Here is a 22,368-nt window from a genome sequence, read left to right as displayed (position 1 = left end):
CATGAGGTCATTCTCCCTCCACCACCCTCCTGGGGGATTCCTTTACCTCCTCTCCCCCATACATCCCATATTGGGAACTTGTGCTTCCAGCTAAGATGCAGTAACAGACTGAATTTACCCTCTTGCCTGAAACAACTCAACAGCTGGAAAAAAAGAAATGAAACGATGGCTCTGAAAATACTAGAAAAGCAGCACAGGACAGCAGCAGATCACCTTGATTCCAGGGACCTGAAATCTTCTCTGGAACAACACAAGATACAATTTAAATGTAAATTAGGGTAGGCCCAGTGGCCCACGCCTGTAATCCCAGCACTTTGGGGGACCAAGACGGGAAGGTTGCTTGAGCCCAGGAGTTGGAGAACAGCCTGGACAACATAGGGAGACCTAATTTCTACAAAAAAATTTCAAAAATTAGCTGGGCGTGGTGACACGCACCTATAGTCCCAGCTACTTGGGAGGCTGAGGCAGGAGGATCGCTTTAGCCCAGGAGGTCGAGGCTGCAGTGAGCCATGATCATGCCACTGCACTCCAGCCTCGATGACAGAGACCCTATCCGCCCACGCAAAAAAAAGGAAATGAATTAACATTAATTCCTCTCAAGATGCCCAGGCTCTATTCACCCCCTTTGTCATTGTCCCTCCAGTTGGAAATTCCTCCCTCCCCCGGCAAAATCCCGCCCACCCTTGGAGGGCTTTTCAGATCATTCTTGCCAGATGAGCTCCCCTTGTCCCTTCTCTGAGCCCAAAGGGGCCCAGCTGCCGTCTGTCTCCCTCCTTCCCCTTGTTTCCCGCGCTACCTCCAGGGCACTTCCCAACTCACTGGCCAAGCCCCCAACGAGCGGTTTATGCTAACTTTGGCTCTGTGAATTTCCTAGAGTGTCATGGGTTGGGGAAAAGCGCGCGAAGTCCTGCCTTGCAGCAGGCGCGAGAGCAGGCGCTTGGGACGCGGGTTGGGGCAGGGGCCCCGGGACGTAGGGGGACGTCTGCGCGGTCCTGCGTCCCCGGGACAACCTGGCCTGGGCTCACCCACGGCCAGGCGCTCCGCGGAGGGCAGAAGCGGGCTGGGCCAGGCTCCTCAGCGCCAGGCCCGGGCCGCAGTGCCAACCCCGCAACGGCACCGGACATGCAAGAGTCGGCGTCAGTGCGCGTGAAGCCGGAGCATTATCAGGCTCAGCCAAACACGGCCCGGTTCTTGGGCTTTCCGCTCTTTCTGTGGGGCAGAGAGGGAAAGAGGCCTCGAGTCGTGCGGGCTCCAGGCTCCGGGCTCTGGGTGAGGCCTGATCCCTGCTCCCACCCGGCCACCCTCATTCTCCAGTTGTATCCCCTGCCAGAGTCTGCAGCCTCGGGCCGCGGCGTGGTTGCCTGGGAAACGCTTGCGCCTGCGCAGGGCTTCCTAGGCGCTGGAGTCCGCCGGCGGCCTCGCCGCTGCCGGCCACTCACGGAGGAACTACTATTCCCAGGAGACCGCGCGGTGGGTGGGGCGGGGTAGTGGGCGGGGCATCGGCAGGCTAGGTTCTCTCCGCGCAGCGCCAGTCGCAGAGGAAGATGGCGCCGCGGAGGGTCAGGTCGTTTCTGCGCGGGCTCCCGGCGCTGCTGCTGCTGCTGCTTTTCCTCGGGCCCTGGCCCGCGGCGAGCCACGGCGGCAAGTACTCGCGGGAGAAGAACCAGCCCAAGCCGTCCCCGAAACGCGAGTCCGGAGAGGAGTTCCGCATGGAGAAGTTGAATCAGCTCTGGGAGAAGGCCCAGCGGGTGAGCGCGGCCCGCGGGCGGTGGAGCGGGGCCTGGGGGCGGGGGCCGTGGTTGGGGTCGTTGGAGCGGGGCCCAGGGGTCGGAGGCGGAGGGGGGCGCAGCCGGGGCACCTGTGCCCCACGCGCCCTGTCCTTGGCACAGCCTCCCCCAAGTGTCAGGTGGGGCGCCCCGACCCCTTCTGCAGCAGGAAAGGTACCCGTGCCGGCGACGACGCCGTGTGAAGCAGGTGGCGGCCGGCACCCCGAGGGTCAGTGTCGCCCTCCCCAGCCTGGGCGGCCTGCTGACCCGAGCGTAGGGACAGAACCAGGCTAGATCACAGGTCTCCTCCCTCCCGAGCCTTTGCCTGTTCCCTCAACCTTATCTCCCTATGTGGGGAAACAAGAAAAACAAAATGTTGGGTAGAAAGACGTGTCCAGGGACAGAAGGAATCCCAGTAGCAAGCCCGTGCTTGTTTATTTGAGCGAGAAATGAGGAGGTGAGGAGATGGGATCGGTTTAGAGCACATAAAACGCGACCTTGGGAATGCTGAAAGTCAGTCTTAACAGGGCGCTCACCTGACCTCTCCTTCATTTGAGAGATGAGGGTACGGAGGCCCCGAGGGGAAAGGGCACCCCCAAGGTGGCTCGGCCAGTGGGGCCCCCCGGGACAACAGCTTCCTAATTGGTGCGTGACCCTGGGCCAGCTGCTCTCTTCATTAAGATACGGTTGCTTCATTTGTTAGGTGTTCCTGAAAACACCTGAAATGGGTGTTTTCGAACTATGCCGACCATCTGGGCCTCATTATCTCATCTCAAATTCAGGAGTCAGATTAGATCTCTGTCTCAATAGTCCAGTTTTAAGCATTCCTGAGTCTTTGAGAGGGAAAGTAATAAGAATAAGTAATATTTGCAGAATAAGAAGAAACTTTTGGAACGAAAAGGGAGAGGAGAAACAGGTGGGGGACAGACAGACGGTTATAAGACTGCGTGGGGATGGGGATTGACGCCTGGGCATCAGCTCCACAGGCCCTTCCTGAACTGCTCCTGGGACCAGCAGTCAAGCCCCACGCGTAATGTTCAGCCTGCGGAGGTGGGAGAACGCTCTGGGCTGGAGCGGCAGGGCGGCTTCTTGGAGGAAGGGATTCTGGAGGGGCTGGGGACACGGCTGGGTTTGGATGTGTTGATGGCCTCCCAGCAGCAGGGAACAGGTGTGACCAGGAGCAGCCGGGATGCAGTGCTGCCTCCCCGTGCCCACTGCACTGGGCATCTGTTGAGTGGGTGGAGTCCCCCCTCCCCTCCCCATGAGGAATGGGGAGCCCGAAATAGACTCCCTGACCAATTGGAGGTGGCGCTGAGGAAGTGCACTGGGGCCCAGGAACCCCAGCGGCTCCCTTTGCTTTTGGATCCTGGCCCAAGTCTTCCACCTACTCTGCAGGGCCGCCCTGGTGCGCTGCACCTTACCTGCAGCCACCTCCAGCTGGTCCTGTGTCTTTGTCAGCCCGGGCCCCCTGCAGCAATATGCCTGCCCTCGGGCTGCCCCTGCACCGGTCCGGCTACCCTCGGGCTGCCCCTGCACTGTCCCCCATTGCTGGGTGCTCGCCTGACCGGTTTCAGTCTTGGGTCGGGTCATGTCTCCTGAACCTCCCTGAGGTTCACTGGGCACCATGGTAGGGTGAGCTGCTCACCTCCACTTTGGACTGAGCCTTGGACTAGATCATCTTTCTGGTCCCTTTAAGTCCTGAAGTTCTAGTTGTGTGGGCAAGTCTTTTTTGCTGAACAGAATGTGAAGTTCTTCAAGGATGAGAGTGTTTCGGGGGATTTTGTGTGTCTTCCCCCCTTCCAGAGAGCCTGGTACTATGGCAGGCAGGCCTGCAGAGCCCATTCGTCTTGATTTTCCTTCCAGATAACGGAAGCTTGGAGGGTGGCAGTGCTGTGAGGGTGTTCTATCCTGGAGCCAAGTGTGCAGGCGTCAGACCCGTCCGGGTCTTTTTGAGGTTCTCAGTGGCGGTAGCGCATCCCGGGTGGTCTTTGTGCTGTGGCTCTTGCTGCCGAGCGTGCCAGGGCCCAGGGTGGTCAGGAGGCAGGAGGAGCCACAGTCAGTTCGAACGTAGGGGCAGAGAATTGTTCGTGCAAACAGTCACTCCAGTCGGCTTCTTACCCCACCTGACTCGCCGCTCTAGGTGGATATCAGACGGAGACGGGGTCTTGGATCGCCCCCTGGAAGATAACTGAGGTGAGGGCTGCTTTTTCAGAGAAGCACGTCCTGCCCGGCTCTGCAGCCACTGCTCTCAGCCTCCTGCGACCTGCGCTCAGCAGCCAGGACGGTCTTGTCCTTTCTTTGGTTTGCTTCATGAAAACATAGTGTCCCTGTTTTCTGCATGTAAAGCCACATCCTGGCATATAGGATTGCTTGGTGTGTCAGTAGGCATAGGGTGAAGGGAGCGTTTCAGGAAACCTTTGCCTTTGATGGGATTGGGCTGTGAGACCTGCGTTGAGGTTGCCGCCAAGAAGATGCTGAGACCCGCTTTCATCAGGCGAGACCCGGCCGGGGGATGCTGCTTCATCCTCTCCAGGAACTTGAATCTTGACTTTCTGTGACTCTCCCAGTTCCTCTTTCACAGGCGGGCTCCGCTGTGTTGCAAGACTCCTGAGCAGAGGCTGTCCCTGGAGCTTTGGAGGTCGGAGGCCATGCAGAGCCCTTGTGCTCACAGACGCCTTCTGAGGACTCTGCCTCTTCAGAGCTCTGTGTGTTGTGTTGATGCTGAGGAGTAAGCTCCAGGGTCTGCATGGTCTGGCTGCGGCGCTCAGGGACACACTCGTGTACCTCTTGGCCTGGGCTGCACGGTGCCATGAGCTCGGAGTCCTTGGCCATAGGTCCTTGGTTTTTTTGGTTTTTTTTTTTTTTTTTTTTTTTTTGAGACAGAGTCTCACTCTGTCGCCCAGGCTGGGGTGCAGTGGCGTGATCTCGGCTCACTGCAACCTCCGCCTCCCAGGTTCAAGCGATTCTCGTGCCTCAGCCTCCTGAGTAGCTGGGATTACAGGCATGCACCAGCATGCCCGGCTAATTTTTATATTTTTAGTACAGACGGGGTTTCACCATGTTGGCCAGGCTGGTCTCGAACTCCTGGGCTCAAGTGATCCTCCTGCCTCTGCCTCCTAAAGTGTTGGGATTACAGGTGTAATCCCAGGACACACCACACCCAGACGGTCCTTAGTTCTGACATGAATGGTGACTGCGATGAGAGGGTGTGAAGCATCTTGTTCTCAGAGGTCTGACGAGTGGAAACTGAGGTCTGCAGAGAGGAGCCCTCAGAGCCCCACCCCAGCTCTCAAGCGTCCCCCCTGGCTTGAGAAGGGCCTCTGAGAATGGGCCAGCCAGTGGCCTCCATGGGCACCTAGGACTCGCCAGGCCAATGCACGACCTCACAACAGCTCAAGGCGGGTACGGCTGTGCCCTTGTCCACGGAGTTCAGGTGGAAGGAGCTGGGGCACAGTGGCTGGGCTGGGACAGTGCATGCCACCTGCCGTGGTGAGACAGGTACAGCGTGCCAGGAAGCCTTGGTCACCGCCACAGCCTGCTCCTCATGGTGGGTGCCTTGCAGTCTGGCGCGGGCACTCAGGTGAGCGCTGGGAGGATGGCACGTGCCCTCTGAAGAGGTGGTCCATTGGCGGTCCTGGTGGCATTGGAACCTGCCCAGCCTGAACTGTGCTGTGTGTGCAGGTTGACACCAGTGGTGTAGCTGTGGACCCTGGCCTGGGTTTCCTGGGGCGTTGAGAAGCAGCAGCAGGTTGTTGGAAAGTTCCAGAAAGCTCTGCTGGCACACGGGTGGTGCTGTGTGGGGAAGGGCCACTGCTGAGGTCCCGAGCAATGCTGGGCCCTTGGGTCTGGTCAGGAGGACACGGTCGGCTCTGCTTGTGTCTGAGGACACAGGACCGGCGTCGTTTGATCAGCTGAGCCAGCTTTCTTGCCTGCATGTATACCCTGGTTGTTGATGATTTGCCTCGCTGCTTCATGTTTGACAGGTTCTTTTCTGCAGTTGGTTTCCACAGGGTACTTCTAACTTGATGCGTTAACATTTAACTTGAGAGAGGTGAAAGAATCCAGACGTGGGGTCTGGGGTCTGCACGTGACCTGCTGGTCTTCCTCTGCACAGAGCTGGGGCTGCTTTCTGTGGTGGTGCTGCCAGGCTGGCCCCTTCCGCGCTGAGCACTGGCAGCCACACATCAGGGGAAAGGGAGCTGGCTTTTGTGAGACATGCGGTGTGAAATTTAGACCCCCTGTTGCCTGAGAGTTGGGGAATCAGAGGGAGAAAATGACTTTCCCCTGTGGGTTGCAGATCTTACAGCCCACGGAGCACCTGCCCTTGATTCTCCCAGCACCCTAGGGAGGCAGACAGGAAGCCAGTGAGGACCGGAAGTTACGGGGGTTGGTGGCTGGCTGTGAGCCTGCCAGGACGGGCCCAGGACTTCAGCAGCCCTGGGTCTTCAGCTCCGCTTTTCAGCAGGCAGCCCATGGGCAGTCATGGGACACCTGCGTCCTCTCCCCTGCAGCCAAAGAGGGCAGACCCGGGGCCCCTCAAGGCCAGCACACACTTGAGAGCATGGGCCTGGATTGCCTGCCCCAGGGTGCTGCTTCTGGCTCGGACCATCACTGTGGGCCTCGCATCTCAGACCCTCCCGGGCAGTGCAGCGCGGTAAGTAAGGCGCCTACAGGGTAGCAGCAGCCACGGGGAAGTAGAGATGGAAGCAGACCTGTTCCTCCAGGAGTTTGGGTCACAAACAAGATAGACAGGTGTGGGCTCCCCCTCCTCCTGAGGCACAGACTGCCCCTCCTGAGAGTTCAGCGTCACTCAGGTGCCTCATTGTCCTGGGTCCTCCTGCTGGGAATGCTCAGATCAGACCTCAGGTCTCCTAGGGCCTTCCAGTGGATGCCGCAGGCGAGTGTCCAGGGCACAGAGGGGCACGGGGTGGAGCTCTGGGGAGAAGGGGCTGGGTGGATGGGGCTGGCTGGGGAAGAGGCACGCAGGTAGGGGTGTGTCGAAGGCTGCCAGGGAAAGGGTTTTCAGGTTGGGACAATCCTGGAAAGCAGCCCCTGCAGAGATGGGGGCGCAGAGCATCTACCAGGAGGGCCCAGACAAAAGACTGTCCTGGGACCACCCACCAAGGGTTAGAGAACCTTCTAGAGAATTAGAAGCTTTCCTCTGCCCTAGGCCCTGCCATTCATTTTGTGCCTACCGTTTGCTATCTTTTTACCATTGGGGATCTTGTCTCAGTAATCTGAATTCGTCCCTAACTAAATTTTAAACTCCTGGAGGGTGGGGCCTGTGTGGCTAGGGCAGCCACGGAGTCAGGCTGGGCTTCTGAGAGGAGAGAGGGCGGAGCTGACAGCCCCAGCACCCAGCTGGAGACAGGGCCTGTGGTCAGGGGTCTCCTTCCTCCCAGGCCCAACACAGACTGAGCTGCAGGGAGCAGGATGGGCTCGGTCTAGATACAGGCAGAGTGACGCGAGGAGGTTCCGGAGTGTGGGGTGTGCCAAACACACAGAATTGGCTTCGTGCGAGTCTTGAAAGAAACGTGTGCCCCTGCGCGGCGCGGACCTGAGGGCTGGGCCTCCTGAGGTCTCGGGCTGCAAGGCAGTGTGGGCCACAAGGCGGCGCGGGCTGCGGGACACTGGGAAGGCTCGGGCTGCAAGGCGGCGCGGGCTGCGGGACACTGGGAAGGCTCGGGCTGCAAGGCGGCGCGGGCTGCGGGACACTGGGAAGGCAGCTGGCTCTTGACGCTTCCTGGGGATGTTCACTGTTTTACGTAAACTTTATTGAAATATAACACACATACTTTGGATACTAGCTTGTGTTGTATTTATGTTAGAAAATAGCTAATGAAATAAAAGATTAACATTTCAAACCTCTAAGGGAAAACAGACTCCATATTGAAACACACATGATCAGAGGCAGGCGTTAGGTGATGGGCACCTGGAGCTCAGAGGCAGGAGCTGGGGTTCCCTCCTAGAGCCACAGGCAGCTCATGAGGACCAGCCCCGGGGGAATGTGAGAATGCAGGTGCTCAGGGAAGGGGACTCTCCTGAGAGCCGAGAGATTTGGGGATCTGCACTGCACACTGCCGAGCACTTCCTTTGCTGCAGGACTCCACAGAGCCTTTAATGCGCTGGCGTCACTACAGGCATGCGGTGCAGCCTCCCCAGTTAGCCAGGGACAGCACCCTGTCTCCGTGAACCCTGGTCCCACCTCATGACACGTTCTGGTTCACACAGCTGGGCCACTCTGCTCTGCACGGAAGAGCCTTCGCTTCCCTGAAGGGCTTGCCTGCCCCAGCGCACGCCTCTTAGCGGCCGGGCCAGCCCCGAGGCCAGAGTTGATGAGAGCTGGCCGGTGGGTTTCATTCTGCTGCTTGCCTCGGCCGCCTGGCATTCTGGCCCAGTCATTCTGACGTGGGGACACTCTTGGCCTAAATCCTGTCTTTGCAACCAAAAAACAGTGTGCCTAGCGGTCACCTCACTTCCTTCCTTCTCTCACCCAGGGTCCCAGAGCTGGGAGGGCAGGGGTGGGATGAAGGAAGCGTGGCCTGCCCTGCGGAGAGGGATGAGGGTGGGGCGGGGAAGTTCCTCAGCCCCAGTGCGGCAGCTCGTTCCGGGGCGCTGCCTGTGTGGTCTACGCCAGCAGGTAAGTGAGAGGGTGACAGATTCCTGCTCCAGAAGGATCTGGGGCTGTGTAAGAACCGTCTCAGCAAGACAGTTCGGATCATGGTACACTTGAGAGGTGGTGACTGAGGGTCTTTGGGAAATGAAGATGGGGCAGATCTGAGATTACAGTGATTTTTTTTAAAAAAGAACTTCTAGGTGTCTGTTTCCTTGCAATGTGTATCTGCAATGGTAATGCAGTGGGTATCTTCTTCCTGCTCTGTTTATCCGATTGCCCGATGACTGTCCTCAGGTGCTAGGGTGGGGTGTCCTGTTACAGCCGGACAGGAATGAGCAGCCGCTGCTGGTGGGGAGCCCCCGATGGACTTGGGGTTTCCAGATCGTGTATACAGATGGGCCTGGAGACTGTTGTCCATGTTGAGTTCTTGTCTAAAGCTGTGGGGTTTGAATCCTGCTGACAGTGACCCTGACTCCACCTCTTCCTGGTCTCCCAGAACCTCCCGGTGGCCAGCCTCCTCCGAGGTCAGTTTCCCGCTGTGTCCTGGTCCGTCCTGCTCGTGGCTCACAGGCTCCTCCCCTTCGTTCGCAGCTGCATCTTCCTCCCGTGAGGCTGGCCGAGCTCCACGCTGATCTGAAGATACAGGAGAGGGACGAACTCGCCTGGAAGAAACTAAAGCTTGACGGCTTGGACGAAGATGGGGAGAAGGAAGCGAGACTCATACGCAACCTCAATGGTACGTTTGTTTCTTTCCTAATGCAGGTCGAGTGTCCGTCTTCCTAAATGCTTGAGAGCGGCAGTGTTTTGGATGTCGGATTTTGTTTTTGGATTTGGGAATATTTGCATTATGCTTAATCTGGATATCCAAAATGAGCCTTTCCCCTGAGCATCCTGAGTGCCCAGAAAGCTTAGGATTTGGGTTGGGGGCTCACCCTCCTGAGGGAGGTGGCCACTGGCTTCAGTGGTTGGCGAGGCTAACCCTCATGAGGGATGGTGGCTGCTCGCCTCAGTGCTGTGGGCTACGCCTCTGACTCCTTGGCTCTTGGCCAAGGGGCCCATTGGGCACAGCCTGCGGGGGGCGCTCCTCCGAGCACAGATGCGCCCTTGGCCGTGGTCTCGGTTTGCTGTCACAGGTGCCATTGACACGCCAGAGGGAGGGCCAAGGCAGGGGTACTGGGTGCAGGAAGGGGCTGGAGGACAGCAGGAGGCTCTGTCACCCAGAGGAAGCAGTCTCCCCTAGCATCTTGAAGTTTTGGGGACATACACCAGATGTTGTCAGAATGGACACTTGGTTGTGATGCACTTAGTGAGCCCTCGTCCCTGTGGGTGTTCAAGAAGAGGCAGGACAGTCGCCTGCTTGGTACCAGCATACGGAAGACAGGTGTGTCCTCAGAGCCAGGAGGGTTTTAAATGACAGAGTTGTGACTGTTCCTTTTGGACCCCTCTCCTCCACCATCCACCCTCACCACGGGCCCGTCAGCAGGGCACTGGCGGGCAGAGGACGCACACCAGGTGGGCCCGTGGGACTGGGGTTGGGGCTGCTCCGGAGAGTCGAGTGCTCAGCTGCCTGCTGTCAGCTATGTGTAGCAGCCCTAGGAGCTGCTGCGCCTCTACCCAACTGCTGCCCCTGGGCCTGACCCCAGGCACCCCTTCCCCAATCCCCTCCCCAGCTGCTCCCTGTGTGACCTGGGCCCCTGGCACAGTCCCCTGCCCCCCACCTCCGTTTCCTCCTCTTGTCTCACAGGACGGTGGTGTGAACCAAGTGGGATACTCCCCACTGGGGTGGGGGTGGGGGTGGCTGCCATCGCACTTGTTGCTGTCGTGAGGGTGGCCCCAGAGCCTTGGCCATGTCTGGAGTCTGCTGTAGCCCTGCTTTTCACACGCGCTGATGGCCTCAGGCATTGCAGCGCCCGGGTTGTCTCTGGTAAGGAGAGGAGGTGTCTACGGAGTTCCTTCGTTAGGCCTGATGCTCTAACACCTACTCCTCAAAACTCGTTGTCGTCCCATTTGACAGGCTCAGAGAGGGTGATTTGTCTGGAGTTGCAGAGCCGAGTAGTGCAGCAAAGATTTGGAGCCAGGGTTTTCTGACTCCTGAGCAGGTGGTCTGTTCCCAGCCACCCCTCTTCTCCCATTGGCAGGCATCAGCAGACATGTCATGTGGCTGCGCCCGGGTTAAAGACAGAGGGCCGGCTTCATTTTTGCTGGTTTATGCCACCATGTTCAAGAGTCTGGGTGGGACGTAAGCCAAGACATGGCAGCAGGGACTGCCTGGGGAACAGAGACATGGCTGAAACAATTCTGGATGGTTGCATCCCCACCAGCATGCCTAGTAGGCCATTCCCAAGGGCCAAGAAAGAGCCTGTCCTGGAGGTGCCCCCAGGAAGAAGGGACTGGCTATGCAGCAGGGCAGCATTCGGGGCCTGGAGGAGACAGAGCAGCTTGCAGGGGGCACAGAAGTGGGCTAAGAACCAGCTCCCTCCTGCAGGCCAGGCAGTGTCCTTGCAGGGTGTCCAGGTCTGTGGCCCAAGTGGAGCTGTCTTGTTTTCTGCCATTGCCCAGTGACCTGGCAGAAAACTTAGTGGGACTCTAGGAGCCGGCATCCCAGAAGCAGACCCTGCCCACACTCAGGAGAGAGGCTCGTCCTGGCCAGTTCCCCGCCATCTTCTGGGTGTGGCCCCTGGACCCCCGAGGTCCCCCGTGCCATTATCAAGTCTGATACCATACCTGGGGGACCAGCCATAGCCAAGTGTGCCTGCCCTTGGCACCCTCCATGCTGAGGTCCACCCTGAGACAGACGGGCCACGCTCCACTCTGCCCTGCCCTGCTCTGCTCTGGGGTTCGCTCCTGTCCACACCCTCACCGCGCCCCCAGGGCCACTTCACTCCCCAGGCAGGGGGTGTGGGGCGGGGTCCGTCCTCCCCAGGCAGGGGGTGTGGGGTGTGGGGCGGCGTCCGTCCTCCCCAGGCAGGGGGTGTGGGGTGTGGGGCGGCGTCCGACTTCCCCAGGCAGGGGGTGTGGGATGGTGTCCGTCCTCCCCAGGCAGGGAGTGTGGGGCCATGTTCATTCTCCCCAGGAGCTCTAAGGGCTCGGTGCTCCTGAGGCCGCCTCCAGCTTCAGTGCTCTGTGACTCCATTCCATGCAGAACCCAGCACCTCCAGAATCCAGAACCTTCCATAGTCCCTGCTGCTGATCGCAGTCTTGGGCACTCTGCCTTTTGATGGGGTCTGACCAGCCACTTTGGGCTCTGGCTCAGAGCTTTTGGCTCCAACTAGGAAGGCTTGAGCCAGGCTAGCCTCAGAGCCCCAGGACATGGCCCACCCTCCCTGTCTCCCCCTCTCCTCCTCTCGGGCTCAGGGGTGCACAGCCGGGGGTTGTGACCTCAGTGCTGCTGAGCAGTGGCTGGACTTGGGGGTCTGGGCAGGACGGCCTTCACAGGCAGGCCTGGCACTGGCTTTCTAAGGCCAGGAGGCATCCAGGCCACTTTTTTAAAAAGTTTGTGTATTTTTGTATGTATTTATTTCATTTATTTTCTCATCCCCCACGCCGGTATTATTTATTTAATTATTTATTTATTTTAAAAGATGGGGTCTCACTTTGCTGCCCTGGCTGGTCTTGAACACCTGGGTTCAGACGGCCCTCCTGCCTTGGCCTCCCAAAGTGCTGAGATCACAGGCATGAGCCACCGCGCCCGGCCTAAAATAGTTATTTCAGGTTTAAATTCCCTGCCATGGAAGACAGGCCCAGCATGTGGTTGAGCTTTGAAGCGTGCATCTATGGGACCGTGCCCAGCGCCAGCGGCTCTTGACTGCTGTCAGGAGAGACGGCTTTCCTCAGGGACAAGACCACAGGCTGGTTTTTCACGCTCAGGAAGATCACAAGCGCTTCCAGGCTGGAACACGAGAAGCACATGCTGCATGTGGCCTTGAGACCCCCATGGCCCAGGCTTCCGGACAGAATGAGACAGGAGGGATCAGAGGCCAGGGTGGTGTCGATGAGAAAGGAGGCCTGAGGCTTTCGGGGTGTCCCTGGAGCAGGGACACTCCCCAGGGCTGGCAGTGACAGAGGATGGACCTTTGGGAGAGGTGCGGGGGTGGGGTCTGCTGAGCCCAGAGCATGTGGAGGCCCCGCTGGGAGTCGTTCTGTCCAGTAGGGTCACGGGTGAAGGCCCAGAGGAGGCGCTGGGGTCCGGGAGTCACCATCTGGGTGAAGAGGTCCTCGGGGTGAGGGGAAGTGTGAGGTGAAGGGAGGCTCCGAGCCCGGCGTCTTGGGAGAGGCCTACTCGGGGCCCTCTCGGCCCGGAGGGGAAGGCAGGACCCCATTCTCTGGGAGGCAGGGCCCTGGGAGAATTCCCCCCAGCCCCCAGGAAAGGGCGGGCAGGCAAGCCCACCGCCCGCTAAGGAGGCAGGTGGGGTTGCATGGGCCCCGGATTCCAGGGGACCTAGTAGAGGGCCTGTCACACAGAGCCACAGCACAGGACTTGGAAGTGGGAACTGGGGCCTGGGGAGAGCTACTGCCGTGGAGGGCGAGGCCAGCCCCCAGGCTCTGCTCTCACATCCCAAGTGCAGGACTTGTCCGCAGCTGAGTACTGTCGGCACCAGGGCCCGCGTCGAGCGCCTGCTTTCATATCATGTTGGTGGCAGCGTGTGGTGACAGACACAGCCCACAGATGCCGAGTCCCCCCTAGGGAAGCGGGGCTAGGGGAGCACCACGTGGGCAGATCCTAGAGGGCTCCCCGAGTGGCTGGGCCACAGCACACTGCAGACTAATTATTCTTCCTGGCTGCTACCAGTAACTTTTTGTTAGAAGCTGCTGACACTGACGTTTCTCCTTTAGAAACAGTTTTTCCTCCCAATAAATATAAGATGTGTGCTGTCAGAAAGCCCTGCCACCCTGCACACTCTGCAGGTGGCCTCTGTCCTGTGGTCCTTAAGAGTTTTTGCCCTATGGCAGCAGGTGAGGCTGCAAATTTTGTTCTTGAAAATCTGTGCAGCTGGTCGCTAAAGACGGGCCAATCGGTAACCACTCTTACAGCCCAGCCCACCAGCTGCTTCCGACAGCTGCATCTCAGGGGGACACGGCTTGATGGAGGACTCCAGCTGGTGTGTCCCTGGTAGGAAAGAGGGAGGTCCTGGGGGTGTCCCGTGAGTCGCCAGACCCGTTCCTAAGCGCTGGGAGACCACAGACCCCACGCTTGTTTACATTCTTGTTCTCCCCAGATCTCCAGTGGTCATCCAGGAAACGGGTGAAAGGAAACTACTGGAAAATGAGAGGCAAACCTGTCTCACCCACTGTGGCAACCCAGATGTGTTGGCTGTTGACTTGTTTTTCACAGGAAACCATATCAAATAGAACCTCCCCTCTCTCCTAGTCATCTTGGCCAAGTATGGTCTGGACGGAAAGAAGGACGCTCGGCAGGTGACCAGCAACTCCCTCAGTGGCACCCAGGAAGACGGGCTGGATGACCCCAGGCTGGAAAAGCTGTGGCACAAGGTACTCTTCGATTGTTTGCATACCTTGCAGAATTGGTGCCGTTACGTTGAGTGTTCAGGCAGGGGCTGTGAGGGGCAGTCTCTGCTCTGCATGGGAGCCGGGGTTTGGGAAAGTCTCAGGAAGACGGTGGCTTCCTAAGGAAGCCATTCCACTGTCATTCTGTGAATCTTTTCAGCTTTCCTGTTTAGAAGATTCCTTGCTCTTTGAGTAAAGCAGCTCTGTTTGGCCTTTGGCCTGCAGCTGTCAGACCTTCAGCTCAGGTCACGTGTGGTTACGGGATGGTGACGTAGCATGGGCTGCGTTCTTTACTCCGTGTCGGATTTTTAATGCAGTGAGTGGTGCCGTGGACGTGCCTCTGTGATTAGAAAGGTGCCCTCGTGTGTGGGGCTGGGCTTTCACCCTGTGCCTGGGAAGGGTGCGGGGTCCTGGTGCGGGGCCAGGCGCTGGGACCCAGCGGGGCCTGGTGGGCCGTGGCAGGGTGTTTACCTGCCGCAGCTCCCCCATTTCCAGCGGCTCCTGCTCCAGAACAGTTTCTCTGGATCACATTGATTTGGGGTCAACAGTTAGACTTCTTGTACTAGCCCAGTCTCAGCTCATTGTCCTTGGCCAGGAGAGATGGAGTCGGTAGAAGGGGGCAGAGAGGGAGAGAGGGCCCTGTGTGGCCTCCCTGGACGTGTGTGAGCCACGTCACCCCACAACCAGGAGGCAGGTGGGATGACAATGAGGGGCTGGCAGAGGTCCCCCTAGGAAGGTGGCCTTGCTGTCCTCACCACCTGCAGCCGGGAGAGCCAGGCAAGCCCGGGGTCACCGGGCTGCTGCCCCGTCCCCCTCCTTGGGATCTTCTGCTCCCCACCCCAGCCAGCTCGGTAGCCGTCCCCTGTTGAGCCTGGACACGTCCAGGAGAAGGGTGGTTGCCTGCCCGCAACTCTTCTCCGGTTTGTGTTTTGTTTTCCTGCCCTTCGTGAGGCCAAGAACCTGGCCCGGCACTCACATAGGCAAGGGCCTGCCTGGCCATGAGGAGTGGTCGGCTGAAGAGCGGCGCCGGCCACACGAGCCCGCGGCGGGTTCACTCCAGGCTTTGTTTCCCTCTTAGGCGAAGACCTCTGGGAAATTCTCCAGCGAAGAACTGGACAAGCTCTGGCGGGAGTTCCTGCATCACAAAGAGAAAGTTCACGAGTACAATGTCTTGCTGGAGACTCTGAGCAGGACCGAAGGTGCCCCCCGCCCCCACCCTCTCCTGCCCTCTGCCCCATCCCCTCCTGCACCTGAGGCTCGTCGCACTCAGTGGGCAGCCTCGGCTCCCCTCGGGAACACGGCAGGGGCAGGGAGACGGCACCAGACGCCCTCTCCCAGGGTTCCACCGGACTTGTGAGTGGGGAGGTTGCTGTGCAGGCAGGGCTGGCTCTGGGAGTCGCCCGCCTGCATTGGATGAACCAAGTCTCACCGGCGCCTGCCCCCACCATGGGCACAGCTGCTGCCTTTGTCAGACCTGAGCTTCGCTGATGGGTCCTTCATTCTGGACTCGTGACCCTCCCCAAATGTGTGACTTTCCCACCCCACAAAGCTGGAGTAAAATGGAGGGTGACCCAGCAGAGAGGGGGCAGGGCAGGGGTCCAGAGTCAGCCCCCAGGGGACCTGGTGCCCCAGCTGTCACCGCCAGGCACCACTTGGTGCACGTGTCCCGGCGTCTCGCCTGTCTCGCCTGGAAAGGAAGCTGTGCCAACGGTCGTTTCTGCGGCACTGCAGGACCGCGGAAGGGGGACATTTTCAGCCCAGAAATGAGAGCGAGTTTGAGCTCCCCAGCAGTGGGCGTTCTAGACAGTGGTCTGGGCAGGCAGGGCGAGGACTCCCAGCCTCATGGCGTCCTGCCTTCGGTTTTACAGAAATCCACGAGAATGTCATTAGCCCCTCGGACCTCAGCGACATCAAGGGCAACGTCCTGCACAGCAGGCACACGGAGCTGAAGGAGAAGCTGCGCAGCATCAACCAGGGCCTGGACCGCCTGCGCAGGGTCAGCCACCAGGGCTACAGCACTGAGGCCGGTGAGTGCCCGCCCGGGACTGTTGGTTCCCGAGGGTGGGGCCGTCTCTGGTTGTGCTTTGGGGACGAGCAGGCAGGTGCTTGTAGCGACGGGAACCTGGGCCTGTGGACGCAGCGGAGACCCTCGGCGCGCTCAGTCTACCCAGGGGTGGTCACGGGCCTTGCTCCCAGGAGCTGCTCCGTGAAGGTCACTCGCCGTCCCCAGCCTTGTTCCTGGAGACTAGCGGAGGGCAGTGGCGGCAGCGGGCCTGGGAGCAGCCCTTCCCAGCGTCTCCCCAGCCTCAGCAGCACGGCCCCTCCCATGCTGCTGTTGGCCAAGAACAGAGACCACTTGTCAAACACAGCTCTGTCTCCATCTCATGCCACCCGCACTGTCCATCAGTCACCCTCAGCCCGGCAGGGGCAGGACGCCCGCTGAGGCCACAGAGCTTGTGGCTCCATCTCAGCAGCTCATCTCCCTCCACTGCAGGCCCTCAGTGGCCAGGCTCTGCACCACTGCTTCTTGCCCCGGACCCGGGCCAGAGCCTTGTGCAGGGTTTACCAGAAGCCTCCTGGCCTCACTCACACAGCTTCCGATTCTGTACCTCATCCTCCACGTGCACACTGAGCGCCAGCTGCACGCCAGGCACTGCTCTAGGCTCGAGGAGGCAGCAGCCGCCAGGAGATGGCATCTGTGCCCTCATGGTGATAAGACAGCAGGGCTGGTCTCTGTCCCCGGTGCCAGGCAGAGCCACCGCCTGGTCTCCAGGATGGTCTGGCCAGAGGCAGCCTCCAGCACAGCAGTCAAATGTGTCCACGCGGGCCCAGGTCCCCTTGGTTGGTTGTGCTGCTGTCACCTGAGTGCCCCTGGGCAAGACCCCTCACCACCCACCCCCAAACCCAGGCTCCCTTAGCCTGACCTGGTGCTGGTGACTGTGTCAGCTGTAGGCTTTTGGCCGTAGTGTTGGGGGCTGGACCACCTTGTAGGCCTGCGATGCAGTTTGCTGAGTGCCTGTGCTGGAGAGACCCGGATGAGCCTGGCTACAGTCCATGCAGGAAAGGGCGACTCAGCCCCACACACTCCTCTTCCCACCTCGGGCTGTCCCCAAGGCATTTGTGTCCAGCGGCTCCTACAGTTCTCTTGCGGGTCTGCCTGGGCCTTCCAGCAAGCCCCACCAGCCCAGGGTCCTCAGGGTCCTGAGCAGGAAGGGGTCAGCAGAGGAGGGAGCAGGGGCCACTGTTGCGGGGCTCCCTGGGCAGGCGGCTCTGGACTACTCGCTCCTGGATGGAGAGTGGTGACGGCCCCGGAGTCTCTCACTGCGTCCCTTCGTGAGCACCAGGGTCCAGGAGCCGTCTTGGTTTGTTTGGCTCCTCCCAGGAGCCCGAATGTTTGACTTTCACGAGCACAACATCCTGCTGGAGACCCTGAGCAGGACCGAAGGGAAACGGCCTGTGCCTGCGTCTGGACCTGGCTGAACTTGCAGGCGCCCCCACCCGAGGTCCTGAGCAGCCTCTGCACACAGGCCACGTCCATCCTCTGCCTCCTGCTTCAGAGGCAGCCAGGGCGGGCTGTGGCGCTTCCCAGGCTCTCATGGAGGCAGGTGTTTCTGGACACAAAGGAGAAGCAGTTGTTTGGCCAAGGGGACAGAGAAGCCACATTTCAGCGAGGTCATGTGAGCTACTGAGCAGATGCCCTCTGTGCCCCATAAGACTTTGAGTGCACGCACCCGTGTTTCACACACATGCAGGTCGCGCCTGCAAACCCTCATAGGCTCCACGCACACTCAGCGTGGTTGCCGCGGGGCTGGCTGTGGTGTGCACCCTGGGTGCTGCTGAGGCCACTCTTGCTCCTCCCCTGCAGAGTTCGAGGAGCCCAGGGTGATTGACCTGTGGGACCTGGCGCAGTCCGCCAACCTCACGGACAAGGAGCTGGAGGCGTTCCGGGTAAGGAAACACGGCCCTCTCCTTCTAGCTCTCTCCTGTGGTGAAGATTCTCTTGCAGTTTCCGGGTAAGGAAATGCAGCCCTCTCCTCCGAGCTCTCTCTCTCAAGATTCTCGCAGTTTCTCCCTTAACCACTCGGTGAACCTGCTTGCGTTTTCCTTCTCATCTGCGTGGGAACTCGTGTTTCAGGGGCGGGGCCAGGCTCTGGAGGGAGGGACTTTGGTTCTTTTGTCCGTGTTCACGTCTGAGCGTGGCCTTGGTGCGGGTCCTGTGGATGGTCAACAGTTGGTCGGGACCCAGCCACAGCCTGGGGGGAGGGGACCAAGGACACTACCGGGATCGTTTAGGGGTGTCACCGCTTCCTGAGATGGAGGCCCAGGGAGGGAAGGAGACCACCTCAGGTGGCAGGGGCTCCTGGGGCGTGTGGAGTGCCAGATCATTCTGAGGGTGGAGAATTCATCAGCTCGGTGAGCAGCCAGCAGGGCTGTGAGGAGTGGGGAGTCCAGCGGGGGTCCTGGGTGGGCAGCCTCGGTTATGGTATCCGGCCGTGAGTTCACCCAGGGTCCCTATAGCTGGTGTCTGTTGGGAGGGAGGTGGGCGTGGTCCTGCCCTCATAGGACTTGGGACTTTCCTGGCCCCAGGAAGGGCCCTTAGCACTTCCCCCAAAAAGGGGTCAGGAGCTTCCCTCTGGGGCTGGGGCACCTTAGCTGGGCGCAGGCATGTGCATGGGGCTTGGCAGGTGGGGCCACATGGAGGGCCCTGGGTCTGGAGCGTGGGGTCAAGGCAGGGCAGGGCGCCTATGGGAGCAGGGACAGAGCTGCAGTCCAGCAGCAGTGGAGCCCAGGCAGGCTGGGGGCAGGGTGCAGAGGCAGCCACCACAGAAGCACAGCCCCTGGACATGGGGTCTGGCCGGGAACGAGCTGGAGGCCCCCCAGATTCGGGGGGCGGGGGTGCCATTTGCAGAGACAGGGAAGGGGTCGGCTTAGGGCTGCCGAGGAGGCGCGGGCTGGGACCCGTTGCTAGTGTGATGGCCTCCCAGCTGCCGCCCCCTCATTGCCCATGTCACCGCAAGGCCTGTCCTGCCCCGGGTACGGCGCCGTCCCTTGGCGTCCTTGCAGTTCACCCGGGACCACAAGATGGCGTGGCGAGAACGGGGAGGGAACACTCACCTGTGGAAACCTTGTTCCAGGAGGAGCTCAAACACTTCGAAGCCAAAATCGAGAAGCACAACCACTACCAGAAGCAGCTGGAGATTGCGCACGAGAAGCTGAGGCACGCAGAGAGCGTGGGCGACGGCGAGCGTGTGAGTCGCAGCCGCGAGAAGCACGCCCTGCTGGAGGGGCGGACCAAGGAGCTGGGCTACACGGTGCGCGCGGGTTCCAGGACCGGGGAGGCCACAGTTCCCCTGCAGGAAAGATGAGGCCGCCCACATGCAGCTCAGGGCTTCCTGTAGATGGGGTGTGGGCCCCACGCTGTTGTCTTCCCTGTCCGAGTTGAACCCCAGGGCCACAAGTGTGTGGGGCACTGAATGCCACAGCAGCCATGCTAGGGGAGCCCCCCGGGCTTGTAGTGCAGTCCCCCGACCCTCAGGTGAGAGCGCAGGCCCCGGCAGGCCACTGCCTCGTCCTCCTGTGACCAGGATGGGGCATGACCTGGATACCCACAGCCAGCCCATGAGTCAGGGCACTCTCCAGCCCTTGACACAGGCGAGCCCCCTTCCCCACAGCCCCTGGGATGTGAGGGGAGGAGGGGCAGAGCCCAGGAGAAGCCGAAGCCAGCGCACGGCCTTGCCACAGAGGCACAGAAAACCCTGGAAGCTCATGCCAAGTTCTTTCTGGAGGGAGCTGGGGCTCAGGAGCCCCATCTGTGCCTTTTAAACTTTGAACTGCAGGCATGTGTTACCGATTCAAAAACAGGAAAGGCCTAAAAAATAAATGAAGGTAGAAGTTCTGATAGGAGAGGGTGGTGCAGGTCTGCCTGGCAGAATGTGCAGGAGAGCAGCCTGCGGCCCTTGCCCGTGGGCAGGAGCTCAGGTCCAGGGTGAGCACCACTATGTGGGGTTTGCAGGGCGCTCCCGCGAGACGCGGGGATGGAATGCTAGCGTGCACCTAGCTTCACCTGACCACGGCAAAGCTCAGTGTTGGTTAAGAAAGCCATGTGGCACTGCCTGAGGCACCCGCACCGTTGGGGCAGAGGTCAGGGCCGCTGAGAGAAGGGACCTTCGGTGAGTTATTCACCCTGAGCCACGGGCTCCTATGTGGAGAGGGAGGTGGCGCCCACGAGCAGGGTTTTGTGAGAATCTGGGGAGAGCTACAGTGACCCCGGCCCAGGCTGGGCTGACGCAGCACCTGCTGCCACTGGGGTGGTATCTGTGGGGATGCTCTGGGCTGTTGTGATGTGAGGAGCTGGAGGTCCCTCTCCTTCCCTCCCAGGACCTGAGGAGGAAGGCGCCTTTCCCAGAGCTCTGTCCCAGTCTCTCTGGTCATTGCTTTTAAAAATAACACTGTGGGGCTGGGCACAGTGGCTCACACCTGTAATCCCAGCACTTTGGGAGGCTGAGATGGGTGGATCATCTGAGCTCAGGAGTTCGAGACCAGCCTGGGCAACGTGGTAGAACCCCATCTCTACCAAAAATAGAAAAAATTAGCCGGGCGTGGCGGTGGGCACCTGTAGTCCTAAGTACGTGGGAGGCTGAGGTGGGAGGATCACTTGAGCCTGGGAGGCAGAGGTTGCAGTGAGCTGAGATCATGCCACTGCACTCCAGCCTGGGTGACAGAGCGAGACCCTTTCAGTAAGTAAATAAATAACACCATGGGCCTATCACAGAGACCCTGAGCTTTCCACTTCAGCATGAACTGCTTCTGGCTGGTGGCTCTTAGCGTTCTTTGGTGGAATTTTCTAGTTAGCACTGAGCTGCTTTTGTGATTTGAGCATTTCTGGATGGGTGTGGAATTAGAAAGTCAGATGTGCAGGGCTTGCGCCTTTTCGTTTTGGATCGCGCGTCTCCTGACGTGAGGCTGAGCTCACAGAGCTGGCCTCAAGGCGCGCTGTCCCCAGCTGATGAGACGTTTCTGTCCACAGGTGAAGAAGCATCTGCAGGACCTGTCCAGCAGGATCTCCAGAGCTCGGCACAACGAACTCTGAAGGCATTGGGGAGCCCAGCCCGGCAGGGAAGAGGCCAGCGTGAAGGACCTGGGCTCTTGGCCGTGGCATTTCCGTGGACAGCCCGCCGTCAGGGTGGCTGGGGCTGGCACGGGTGTCGAGGCAGGAAGGATTGTTTCTGGTGACTGCAGCCGCTGCCGTCGCGACACAGGGCTTGGTGGTGGTAGCATTTGGGTCTGAGATCGGCCCAGCTCTGACTGAAGGGGCTTGGCTTCCACTCAGCATCAGCGTGGCCGTCACCACCCCATTGAGGACCTCGATGTCCAGCTGCTGTCAGGTCTGATAGTCCTCTGCTAAAACAACACGATTTACATAAAAAATCTTACACATCTGCCACCGGAAATACTATGCACAGAGTCCTTAAAAAATAGAGTGCAGTATTTAAACCACCCGCTTGTTGGCTGGTCACTAAGTGTCCTGGTGGCTGGGGCCGGAGCCAGTGCTCGTGAAGGGATCGCGTCATAGCCAGCTTCCCCTCTGGGCCCCGTGGGTCTTTGCAGCCAACCTCCTTTTCCCGTGAGACGGCCCGGCCTGATTTAAAGCCAAGAGCGCTTGAGTTGAGTTTGAGGGGAAGATGTGGAGTGTGTGGTTCTGTGGACAGTCAGAGACTGTAGCCTGGGGGCAGCGTCTTTCAACTCTCACCTCTGCAGCTCAGGGACCTCGGGAGACCTCACCAAACCTGCAGGGCCTCCGTGTCCCTAAGTGTGCTGTGTAAATGCCCCATCTCATGGGGGAGAGACAGCCACGGAGGCCTTCCTCTGACCATAGCTGATGGACTGGTGGTTGCTCAGGTCCGGCTCCGAGCATGTTCCCACGTCTGAGCCTGGAAGAGGCTCGGGTCCGGCTCCGGGCGTGGTTCCCGTGTTTGAACCTGGAAGAGGCTCCACCAGGCGTATTGTGTTTTGACTGCAGCTGGATCTTGGCTTGACTGTTGAGATCTGCCAAACATCCGCTAAGCTATCATTTCTGAGAAAGGTCAAGGCTAGAGGCAGCATGTCAGGAGTTGGCGCATCAGGGTTGGAAGGGCCCCAGGGTACAGCATGTGGGTGCCTGTTCCTATGTGGACTTGTGTGTGTGTGGCTGGTGGGGCGGGGGGTGGATTCTGGTTCTTTTTTTTCCCATTATCCTGAGAGCCTTAAGGTACTCAGTGTGTTGGTGAGACTCAGCCCTGCCATCTAGCAGAAGCGTGTTCCTTTTCATTGCTGTATAGTATTCCATTGCATGACTGTCCTGTGCTCTGATTTTAATGCACTTTATTGCGGGTGGATATTTGAGTTGCTTCCTTTCTGGGGTAATAACACTCACTTGGAAACAGCTGTGGTGCACACTCGTGTTGGGGGTGGGGGTGGGGGCCGACTCTAGGAGCACCTAAT

The 22,368-nt window shown here is 59.6% G+C and overlaps 1 protein-coding gene across 2 annotated transcripts; it reads left to right on the top strand.

Moving 5' to 3' along the window:
• Positions 1-904: 904 nt before the first annotated feature.
• Positions 905-21,384, top strand: LRPAP1 (LDL receptor related protein associated protein 1). Of its 2 annotated transcripts, none has more exons than XM_016950965.3 (8): positions 905-1,748; positions 8,974-9,118; positions 13,751-13,872; positions 14,966-15,086; positions 15,756-15,914; positions 17,753-17,835; positions 19,023-19,136; positions 20,915-21,384. In XM_016950965.3, the coding sequence occupies exons 1-8, from the start codon at positions 1,545-1,547 to the stop codon at positions 20,975-20,977; spliced, it is 1,011 nt and encodes a 336-aa protein (XP_016806454.1). In that variant the 5' UTR covers positions 905-1,544; the 3' UTR covers positions 20,978-21,384.
• The last annotated feature ends 984 nt before the right edge of the window (positions 21,385-22,368 follow it).

This window comes from Pan troglodytes, chromosome 3, assembly GCF_028858775.2.
Source record: "Pan troglodytes isolate AG18354 chromosome 3, NHGRI_mPanTro3-v2.0_pri, whole genome shotgun sequence".
NCBI lineage: Eukaryota > Metazoa > Chordata > Mammalia > Primates > Hominidae > Pan > Pan troglodytes.
The sequence above is the reverse complement of the archived record's forward strand: the minus strand, read 5'-3'. Positions and strand labels throughout refer to the sequence as shown.